At 45.4% G+C, this 11,897-nt stretch overlaps 1 protein-coding gene across 1 annotated transcript; it reads left to right on the top strand.

Annotated features, from left to right (window-relative positions):
• Positions 1 to 9,598: 9,598 nt before the first annotated feature.
• On the top strand, positions 9,599 to 11,117 carry gbp (glycogen synthase kinase binding protein). Its single transcript, XM_059985041.1, has one exon. It carries the CDS (start codon positions 9,827 to 9,829, stop codon positions 10,388 to 10,390), a length of 564 nt encoding a protein of 187 aa, XP_059841024.1. The 5' UTR covers positions 9,599 to 9,826; the 3' UTR covers positions 10,391 to 11,117.
• Positions 11,118 to 11,897: the final 780 nt, after the last annotated feature.

The following is an 11,897-nucleotide window of genomic DNA, read 5'->3' as shown; positions in this document are numbered from 1 at the left end:
ACAACGTAATAGAACAATACTATCAACAACACTTACTCACCAAGAATCTACTACAAAATATTTCCTTGTGAAAGGATTTTGATTTCAAAGGACTGATAATTTTAAATTGCTAGATTACATTCTGTGACTCATCATCTCAAACAATTCACGTGCAAAGGTCAATGTCAACTCTAATAAAACCCCTACACTGTACATGGTTACTGTTTATTTATCCCACATTTCCTGTTTTTCTTTCAGATTCCTAGAATCTGCAGTGCTTTATTTTTATATTGCTTTTATCTTTCCCTCTGTTTAGTTGGATATTTGCAGACTCTGTACAACCTCTGATAATTGAATTGCAACTGATGATTTGCTGATTCAGTCATTATCACTTTGGCTGGTGGGGTGGAAATCCGTCTCTACTAAAGGAGGTGTGAAATGCTCGTTCTGTCACTAGCCTGCAGGTCGCCCATGGGCAAGGTGTAGCACCTGCTTAGCCTCCCCCCCCCACCCCCCCCCCCCCCCCCCGCCGATCAGGGTCACGTGTAGCCATGAGAGCAGATGGAGGATGGGTGTATGAGCAGCAGGTGCATATCACAGAACCTGCTTATGTGTCCTCTGAGGCCACACTGATAATCTCTGATGACGGCTGGGGTCACCCGCCTTGTGAAGGCATCACCCATGCAAAGACGATGATTGCCCATGTGATACAACATGGTGCAGAATGAAGATGGTGATGATTCATAGTGAGCTGCCAAACATCAAAAGCGATGCTTGTGGCTTCCCAACAGCAGTGAGACCCCTCGCAGATTGTGGACTGCTTCATCGAGCACCTTCACTCCATCCACCACAAAAGGCAGGATCTCCCAGTGGCCACCATTCCAGTCCAACTTCCCACTCCCACTCTAGTGCCCCTCCTCCTTCCTTTTCCCCATTGGTTCACTATTAACTCCTATCAGATTCCTTCTTCTTCAGCCCTTTACCTTTTCCACCTATCACCTCACAGCTTCTTACTTCTTCCCAGCTTTCTCCACTCACCCATCTTACCCCCAGCCGATCTCATCTATTACTCCTTGTACAGCTTGTACTCCTCCCCATCATCTTTTCCCTTCCTTTCCAGTCCTGATGAAGAGTCTCGGCCAAAACATCGACTGTTTATTTATTTCCATGGATGCCGCCTGAGATGCTGAGATCCTCCAGCATTTTGTGTGGAATAAAAGTGTAGGCTATTTTCTAAATGAGGAGCAAATTCAAAAATCAGAGCTGCAAATGGATTTGGGAGTGTTCCTGCAGGATTGCATTTCTCGAATTCAATGTGGTCATGATATCGAATGTTCCTTTTTCAACATTGATGTCTTTGAAAATATCCAGATTATAAATAATGTACACTTCAGATCCAAGCCTCACCACTGAAGAGATTCTGCAGACGCTGGAAATCCAGGGTAACAGACAGAAAATGCTGGATGGCGGTTTGCTGCGCTCACTAGCTGAATGTTGCTCTCAGCACTCAATTTGCCCTAACATCTGTACAGGGCGGTACGGTAGCATCACTTCATGGTGCCAGCGATCACCGATTGGGGTTCAATTCCCACCGCTATCTGTGAGGAGTTTGTGCATTCTGCCCCTGCCCACGTGGGCTTCCTGTGGGTTCTCCAGTTTCCGCTCCAAAGATGTGTGGGCGAGGGTTTGGGAGTTGTGGGTATGCTATGCTGGCACATGGAAGCATGACGACACTTGCGGGTTGACCTGTTGAGTTCAAAGTAAATTTATTATCAAAGTACACATACGTCACCATATACAACCTCAAGATTCATCTTCTTGTGGACATACTCAATAACTCCATGGACTAATAACCGTAACAAAATCAGTGAAAGACTACACCAACTTGGGCGATCAACTGGAGTGAAAAGACAACAAACTGTGCAAAACAAAAAGAAAGAAAGAATAATAATAAACAACTAAGTAATAAACATCGAGAACATGAGATGAAGGGTCCTTGAAAGTAAGTCCATAGGTTATGGGAACATTTTGATGATGGGGCAAGTGAAGTTGAGTGAAGTTTTCCTCTCTGGTTCAAGAACCTAATATATAGGGAGTAATAACAGTTTTTAAACCTGGTGGTTTGAGGCCTGAGGCTCCTCTGCCTTCTTCCCAATGGCAGCAGTGAGAAGAGAGCATGACCTGGGCAATGAGAAGTCCCTGATGATGGATGCTGCTTTCCTGTGACAACAGTTGAGAAGGATAAGGGCAGATCGGAGGTGTCAGTGTTGCAGTTGACCAAAGGAGAATATGGAGCCAAGAGGGAGGAGCTGGCCAAAGTTAAATGGACGGATATCCTAGCAGAAAAGACAGTGGAACAGCAATGGCAGGTATTCTTGGGAATAATGCACAAGGTGCAAAATCAGTTCATCCCCCGGAGAAGGAAGGATTCAAAGAGGGGAAAGGGGCCACAGTGGTCGACAAAGGAAGTCAGAGATTGCATAGCATTAAAAAAAAGAAGTATGACAGAGCTAAGGCAAGTGGGAAGACAGGTGATTGGGAAATTTTTAAGGAACAACAGAACTTAACTAAAAAGGCAATACAGGGAGAAAAAATGAGGTACGAACGCAAGCTAGCCAGGAATATAAAGGAGGATAGCAAAAGCTTTTTTAGGTATGTGAAGAGAAAGAAGATAGTTAAGAACAATGTTGTGCCCTTGAAGAATGAATTGGGTGAAATTGTTATGGGAAACAGAGAAATGGCAGAAGAATTTAATGAGTACTTTAGATCTGTCTTCACTAAGGAAGACACAAGCAATCTCCCAGATGTATGGATGGGCCAAGGACATAGGGTAACAGAGGAAATGAAACAGATTGATATTAGGAAGGAAACGGTGATGAGTAGACTGATGGGACTTAAGGCTGACAAATCCCTAGGTCCAGATGGTCTGCACCCTAGGGTACTAAGGGAGGTGGCCCTGGAAATTGCGGATGCATTGGTAATCACTTTCCAATGTTCCTTAGATTCAGGATCAGTTCCTGAGGATTGGAGAATGGCTAATGTTATCCCACTTTTTAAGAAAGGAGGGAGGGAGAAAACAGAGAACTATCGTCCTGTCAGCCTAACATCGGTAGTGCGGAAGATGCTAGAGTCCATTATTAAAGATGAAATAGAGGCATATCTAGATAGCAGTGATAGGATTGGGCCGAGCCAGCATGGATTTACCAAGGGTAAATCATGCTTGACTAATCTATTGGAGTTTTTCGAGGATGTAACCAGGAAGTTAGACAAGGGAGATCCAGTGGATGTAGTGTACCTCAATTTTCAGAAGGCATTTGATAAGGTCCCACATAGGAGATTGGTGGGTAAAATCAAAGCTCAGGGCATCGGGGGGAAAACATTGACATGGATAGAAAACTGGTTGGCAGATAGAAAGCAAAGGGTAGCGGTGAATGGGTGTTTCTCGGAATGGCAGGTGGTGACTAGTGGGGTGCCACAGGGCTCGGTATTGGGACCACAGCTGTTTACAATTTACATCAACGATTTAGATGAAGGCATTGAGAATAATATCATCAAGTTTGCTGATGATACTAAGCTGGGTGGCAGTGTGACATGTGATGAGGATGTTAGGAGAATTCAGGGTGACTTGGATAGGCTGGGTGAGTGGGCAGATACTTGGCAGATGATGTTTAATGTGAATAAGTGTGAGGTTATCCACTTTTGGAGTACGAACAGGAAGGCAGATTATTATCTGAATGGTGTAGAGTTAGGTAAGGGAGAAATACAAAGAGATCTAGGAGTCCTTGTTCATCAGTCACTGAAGGTGAATGAGCAAGTACAGCAGGCAGTGAAGAAGGCTAATGGAGTGTTGGCCTTTATTACAAAGGGAATTGAGTACAAGAGCAAGGAAATCCTCTTGCATTTGTACAGGGCCCTGGCAAGACCACACCTGGAGTATTGTGTACAGTTTTGGTCTCCAGGGTTAAGGAAGGACATCCTGGCTGTAGGGGAAGTGCAGCGTAGATTCACAAGGTTAATTCCTGGGATGTCCGGACTGTCTTATGCAGAGAGGTTAGAGAGACTGGTCTTGTACATGCTGGAATTAAGGAGATTGAGAGGTGATCTGATTGCAACATATAAGATTATTAAGGGATTGGACAAAATAGAGGCAGGAAATATGTTCCAGATGTTGGGAGAGTCCAGAACCAGAGGGCATGGTTTAAGAATAAGGGGTAGGTCATTTAGGACAGAGTTGAGGAAAAACTTCTTCTCCCAGAGAGTTGGGGTCTGGAATGCACTGCCTCGGAAGGCAGTGGAGGCCAATTCTCTGGATGCTTTCAAGAAGGAGCTAGATAGGTATCTTATGGACAGGGGAATCTAGGGATATGGGGACAAGGCAGGAACCGGGTATTGATAGTAGATGATCAGCCATGATCTCAGAATGGTGGTGCAGGCTCGAAGGGCCGAATGGTCTACTTCTGCACCTATTGTCTATTGTCTACAATGCTTCATTAGGTGTGCACAGTGGTGGGGAGGGCTTTACCGGTGATGGACTGGGCCATAAACACTACTTTTTGTAGTTTTTCATTCAAACACTGATTGTGATGCAACCAGTCAATATACTCCATACATCAGCAGAAGTTTGTCAAAGTTTTAGATGGTATGGTGAAGCTTCACAGACTCCTAAGGGAGTAGAAGAACTGCCATGCTTTCTTGGTAATATAATCTCCACCACACATCTACAGAAACAACCATTGCATTTCACTGTATGTTTTGATGTAAATGTGACAAATAAAACTTATCTTTATCTTTATCTTTATAAATCTCACCAATTACAAGTTTGCAGTTTGACAGCATTTTCCGTTATCAGCATGTGGCTGAACCTGACTCTTCGTCCAAAGGTCTGAGATGGTATTAATTTGCATGTCAGTGTGCCGACTGTTAATTAATACCTTTGTTCATAAGCAGTCCTGTTTGAGACTGTTGCTGTGTGATACAAGAAGTCTGCATAGTTCCAGCTGTTCATTGACTGAATGAACTGCCAAGTGTGAAGAGCTTTACTGCATTGTTGTTTCAAATTGCATTTTTTCTAATTATTTCCTTGGCATTGCTTGGCCTATAGGAAGTCAGAAAACAACTTTTCTTCTGGCAACTCAAATTCATTTCAAGAGGACTAGAACATAAAAGCTAAGATTTAATGCTGAGACTCTATGGGGTATTGGTCAGACCACACTTGAAGTATTGTGAGCAATTTTGGGCCCCTTATCTAAGAAAAGATGTTCTGGCATTGGAGTGATTCCAGAGGAGGTTCATAAGAATGATTCCGAGAATGAAAGGGTTAAAGTATGAGGTGCATTTGAAGGCTCTGGGTCTGTACTCGCTGGAGGTTTGCAGAAAGGGGAGGAATCTCATTGAAACCTAGCGAATATTAACAGGCTTAGAAAGAGTGGACGTGGTCCAGAAGAAGGGTCTTGATCTGAAATATCGACTGTTTATTCCTCTCCATAGATGCTATCAGACCTGCCAAGTTGGACATGAAGAGGATGTTTCCAACTACGGAGAGAGTCTTGGGCACTCCCTTGGAACAGAGATGAGGAGGAATTTCTTTATCTGGGGGTGGCAAACCTGTGGAATTCATTTCCACAGACGTCTGTGGCGGCCAAGTTATTGGGTATATTTAAAGCAGAGGCTGAAAGGTTCTTGATTAGAAAAAGTGTCAAAAGTTACATGGAGAAGGCAGGAGAATGATGTTGAGAGGGGTAATAAATCAGTCATGATGGAATGTTAGTCGAGATACAATGGGCTAAATTGCCTAATTCTGCTCCCATGTTTGACTCTTATAACAGACCCAGCCTTTCTAATCAGCTTATTGAGCCTGATGGCATCACCTGCAGCACACCACTGCATAGAAGATTGGCAACAACAGACTGGCAGAACATGTGAAGGAGAGGCCTGCACCCTCCGAAGAACCTCAGTCTCCTCAGGAAGTAGAGGCGACTCTGGCCCTTCCTGTACACAGCCTGTGTTGGTGCTTCACTCAAGTCTGTCATCCAGGTGCACCCCCAGGTACTGGTAGGTCCTCACCAGCAATAGTAACAGTGAGCAGTGCAGGCTTAGTCTTCCTGAAGCCCATCACTTGTCTTACTGATGTTCAGCTTGCACCAATTGACAAAGTCCTCCACCAGGGCCCTGTATTCACCCTACTGCCCCCCACCCCTTTATACACCCGACTATTGCTGAGCCATCAGAGAATTTCTGCAGATGACATGACTCAGCGTAGTATCTGAAGTCCGGGGTATACAGGGTAAACAGGGAGTGAGTCAGTACAGTCCCTTGTGGGACCCCAGTGCTGCTTATCGCCATGTCTGACACACAGCTCTGAAGCCACACAAACTGTGGTCAGGTAGTTCATTAACCGGGATACAATGGAAGTGCCAACCTGCATTGAATGGAACTTTTACCCCAGCAATGAGGGTTGTATGGTACTGAAGGCACTTGAGAAATCAAGCATCATGATTCTCACTGTGCTGCTCTGCTTATCCAAACAGGAGTGGGCTCTGTTCAGCAGGCAGACAGCAGCATCGTTGACTCCAGTGTGCTCCTGGTGGACAAACTGCAGGGGATTGAGGGCTGATCTGACCAGGACCAGCCTCTCTGGGGTCTTCATAATGTTAGGGCCACTGGATGGTAGCCATTTTGAGACTTACAGTATTGAGACCGCACATGATGTTTTCCACACAGTCAGACCCTTCCCAGGCTGAAAATGCGGAGAACTCCACACAACAGTTCAACGCACTCTTTCAGGATCTTGGGGTTCACACCATGCTTAGACCATAAGACTATAAGACATAGGAGCAGAATTAGGACATTAGGTCCTTTGTGTCCTCTCTGTCGTTTCATCATGGCTGATCAAATTTCCCTCTCAGCCCCAATCTCCTGCCTTCTCCCCATATCCTTCAAGCCCTGACCAATCAAGAACCTACCAACCTTTGCCTTAAATACACCCAGTGACTTGGCCTCCAAGGCCACCTGTGGCAATGGGTTCCACAGATTCACCACACTCTAGCTAAAGAAATCTCTCCTTATCTTCGCTCTAAATGAATGTCCCTCTATTCTCAGGCTGTGACCTCTGGTCTTAGACTCCCCCACTATTGGAGACATCTTCTCCACTTCCACTGTATCGAAGCCTTTCAATATTTGATAGGTTTTAAATAAGATTCCCAGTCATTTTTCTGAATTCCATGAGGCCCAGAGCCATCAATTGGTCCTCATACAGTAACACTTTCATTCCAGAAGCTTCTTTCTCCATTGTTCAATTTCTATGAAAAGACACATTTCCTGTCATGAAAACGTTGGACTATGCACATCATCATTCTACAGATGTGCAGAAGAGGGCATCCTAACATGCTGTTTCACTGCTCGGAACGGAAACTGCACTGTGGTGGACAGGAAGACTCTACAACGGGTAGTCAGAACTGCCCAGTGCATCACCTGCACCAACCTACCCGTCATCGAGGGCATATATAGAGAAAGGTGCTGGAAAAGGGCTGACAACATGAAGCAGGATCCCACCCACCCTGCTCATGGACTGTTTGTCTCACTCCCATCAGGGAGGAGGCTACGTAGCATCCACGTCAGGACCACCAGACTCAAAAACAGTTACTTTCCCAAAGCAGCAAGCTGATCAACACCTGCACCCACTAACACACCCCCAAACACCACTTCCTGTCAGAATCACTTTATGTACAAATTGATAATTTCTCTGTCAGAGTCACTCAATGTACTGACACTCCTGTGCCTACCATCCCTTTATGGCCATACAATGAATCTATGTATATGTTATTTTTTGTATTTATATTTATTGTATTTTATAATAATTCTTGTATTCTTTATTTTATTGTTTTTTGTGCTGCATCAGATCTGGAGTAGCAACTATTTTGTTCTCCTTTATACTCGTGTACTGCAAATAATAATAAACAATCTTGAAACTCGAATTATTCTCCTGAGGCAGAAGGTTGCGCATTCAAGCTGTACTCTAAAGGGTTAAGATCAAAAATCCAGCCTGACACCTAAAGAACATCTGTGGTGGAGAAGTATTAAAAGCAAACTCGTTTGATTTCTCAAATGGATACTAAAGACATCTGGATGAGCTGAAGGGTCTCAGCCTGAAATATCGACTCCTTATTTCCCTCCATTGATGCTGCCGAACCTACTTCAGCACTTCGTGTATTGCTCTAGATCTCCAGCCTCTGCAGAATCTCTTGTGTTTATTAAAGGCATCTTCTCGTTACTACCATCACAGAGGAAGTATAGGAACAGAACACCCACATCCAAAAATTAACAACAGTTCCTTCCCCTCCACCTTCACATTTCTGAATGGCCAATAAACCATGTACACTACCTCACCTTTTTGCACAATTTATTTAATTTAATTAATCTTTCTCATTGTAATTGATAGTTCTTTTCGATTATGTATTGCACTGTACTGTTGCTGCAAAACGACGTTTCCTGACATATGCCAGTTATATTAAACCCGACTGAACAATGTGGTGGGTGGCAGGATTACAACAGAATTTCTATTTTGTTTGTGGTAGATCGCTTTGGTTACCTTGAGGTTTCGAAGGTCACAGCTCATTTGAAAAACTGACAGGAACCGAAAATGCTTTTTATGACTAACGACCTCTGACTTGTTTATCTGGGTAGATTATTTTATTGACAACTATCAATTCCTACTTTCGTTTTGAGTTATTTGTGAGATACGTAGGCCAATTACAGGAACAATGAAGAAAAATAAATTGCTATCTGCTTACCGTGAAGTTACACTTTTGACTCATGAATGAACTCGTTATTCTTTTTTTTGGCACTATTTACCTATTTTGTAAATGATGGTATCTTTGTACTTTACTACTGCAGCAAAACAACAAATTTCACATAAGTTAGTGAAAATTAGACAGCCCTGCTGAAGGGTCTCGACCCAAAACGTCGACTGTACTTTTTTCCATTGATGCTGCCCGCCCTGCTGAGTTCCTCCAGCATTTTGTGTGCGTTGTTCAGTGAAAATAACTTCATGTATTACTGTTAAGACCCACACTCGGTGATTGAGAAACAGATTCTATCCCAACAGAGTCGGAATTCTGATCATGAACATTACTTTCTTATTTCCTTATTTTGCACTATTTATTTTGTAGTTTGTAAAATTATGTTTCGCAAAACAGCAAATTTCACGTCAAATAAGGCAGTGAAAAGGCTTCTGATTCCTCACCATCTGGAATAGCTTCTAATATCCGCCATCAGGGCTGTGAACGGACAATGAACACTAATTGTTATTTCTCTTTTTTTTGCACAATTTATTTTGCACTTCGTTCTGAACGCACTCGCAGCAAATGCGACTTCCTTCCATATAAGGCAGTGCAGCCACGTGCGGTCGCCAACGGCCGGGCTTCAAAAACACAAACACCGGCCGTCCATTGGCCGAGCGGCAGCGCGCGCCCCTCCCCCCTCCCTTTCCAGTCACCGGCCGCCATTCCGGTGACGTCACGCGCCATTCATTCTTCCCCGCGAGGGCGGGCCCGCCGGGCAATTCCCCGCGTGGAGGTGGAGAGCGGGGTAAGTGGCCGGGGGGAGGGGGGGGTGACACCCAACCCTTTCTCCACCTCCCCACCTGAAAGTGGGGGCTGGAAGCGTATAAATACCCTGTGGTGAGGACTGATTGGCGGCCCGCGGTGACGTCACCCTTTGTTGACAAGCGGGAGTCGGGGGCCGTCGCCTCAGTCGCGGTGCGCACCCGTCGCCGTCCCCGTCCCCTCGCTCGCTCCTTTCGGGCCAAATTCCGCTTCGACCCACGCGAAATGTGCTGGCGTGCGAGCTGATGTGCCCGGGCTGCTGGCGGGAGAGGCGACCGAGTCGGAGACAGGAGCCGGGGGAACAAAAGATGCCGAGGCGAGGGGAGGGCTTCCTCCTGCTGGAGCAGGCCGTCACGGTCGACCCGAACGAGATCGACGCGCTGGTGGCGAAGATCGGCGAGACGCTGCAGTTGCAGCGGGTGCCGGGCGGCGGGGCCGCCAAGCAGCAGCAGCAGCAGCAGCAGCAGCCGATGCAGGTCATTCACCATCAGCAGCCGCCGCCGTACGAGCAGCAGCCTGCGCCGCGGGGCCCGGCCAAGTGCGGCTTCTACTGCATCGACCGGCTGAAGGCTCCGAGCCGCAACAAGCCTTACCAAGTGCCGGCGCGGATCCGCGACCCGGCCTCCTCCTCCTCCTCGTCGTCGGCCGGTAACGGCAAGGGGCGGATGGCGCGGCCCGGCTCCGAGGCCAGCGCCCAGCAGAAGCTGGAGCAGCTCCTCTCCTCGGGCAACCTGATCAAAGAGGCGGTGAGGCGCCTCCGGATCGACCGGCCCTACTCGTCACTGTACGTGGAGAAGATCCCGATGTAAAACACGACACGGGGAAGAGTTGTCTCTTCCTCTGAACCGTGGGAGAGGAACATTAAAACACAAAAGAATCCACAGCCGCTGAAAATCGGTGAGAAGTGAATGAATAGTTTTTCAGAACAATAATCTGTCTTAAAGCACTGTGCGGTATTCACAAGGAGATTGATAAGGATTTTGGGATTTCATCCTTGCACCAGTTCAATTATATTTCAACGAAAACAATGCAAACCAATCTTTTTCGATACTGACTGCTTGTATATTTTTTCAATGGGCTACATGCTCGGTGTTTACAGCGGAAAGGCACGCCGTCTGGTGCTTGTTTAAACTGACGGACACCCGCAAGGTCGTTGACCAACGCTGACCTTGATCTTTTTGGACTCCCTCGTTACTTTTTGGACGGGTCTTTTCCGCAGACATTTGAATCCCGGACCCCCTCCAGAAATCGTTTCTCAGTAAAGTGGACTGGATACCAGCCGAGCCAAATCCGCATTCCAAGAACTCTAGAACCGCCAACTACATCAGGAATTCCGCGAACTGTTTACAGGACGTGTCTTTTTCCCACTAGCTTTCGGACCTGGTTTCGTAGCAAAGTAGGGTTCAAGTTCGTTGTTATTTAATAGCCACTTAAATTTCGCTACAATAAAATAAGGAGTTTACTTCGTAACGGAGTATTTTTTTGTTCCTGTTCTCCAGGAATTAATGTCAAATAAAGTATCGCAGTTGAACAACAGATTTATTTGCTTCTTGTATGATGTAGCCTACTTTAATAACTTACTTTAATTTATTTGCAAAGGAAGTTGCTGGTTCATTCCATCCACAGGGGACAGGTGTTTTCAGTAGAAATAAGGAAATCACGAAGGCTAGTGTGTTTGGCATAAATATTATGATGTGTGTAAGGCTGGGATTCTTCTCCCATTCCTGTCTCGGTCATATCCACAAAGGTCCGGGCTGAGACTGGCAGATACAGGACTCTTGTGCAAACTATTCATTACTATTTTCACTGGCATTTGTTGTTTGCTGGCAGCAGTACATATTAAAGTGTATGAATTAGAATAATTAAAAAAACTGGTTTACAGTAAAATTTATACAACTAAAAGTAGAGTTCAATATCCATTCAGAACTCTATTGCTAGCCACTGAGTAACAGAATGACCTGAACTTGTTTTCGTTTGCATAAAACTGTGTTTTCCCACAAACTGATTAAAGTCTACTCCTGCTGGGAAAGTGGAATGCCCCTATTGGCCCAGAGAAAATCCGATTTCTCAGAAGTTTTGACTATTTATTTTTAGTAATATGAATTTGCATAGACTCAGAATTATTCTTTCAGTTTCTTTCAAGAGCTGAGCTCGAATGGGTGTTCAGAAGCGACAGCCCACTTGCCGTTTTGTCGGTGACTTAACCCTCGAGTTCAGCAGCAGCATCAATCATCAATGCTGGGACTTGTTGACTGCAAAGGGTTGGGTTCGGTGTGCATTCCTTGTAAATGGGGAGGGAGCTGGTGTGAGATCAGC

This window comes from Hypanus sabinus, chromosome 1, assembly GCF_030144855.1.
Source record: "Hypanus sabinus isolate sHypSab1 chromosome 1, sHypSab1.hap1, whole genome shotgun sequence".
Lineage (NCBI taxonomy): Eukaryota > Metazoa > Chordata > Chondrichthyes > Myliobatiformes > Dasyatidae > Hypanus > Hypanus sabinus.
The sequence above is the reverse complement of the archived record's forward strand: the minus strand, read 5'-3'. Positions and strand labels throughout refer to the sequence as shown.

What these genes read in the sequence shown, in the direction of transcription:
- gbp (XM_059985041.1), top strand. Translation starts at nt 9,827, where the DNA reads ATGTGCCCGGGCTGCTGGCGGGAGAGGCGACCGAGTCGGAGACAGGAG.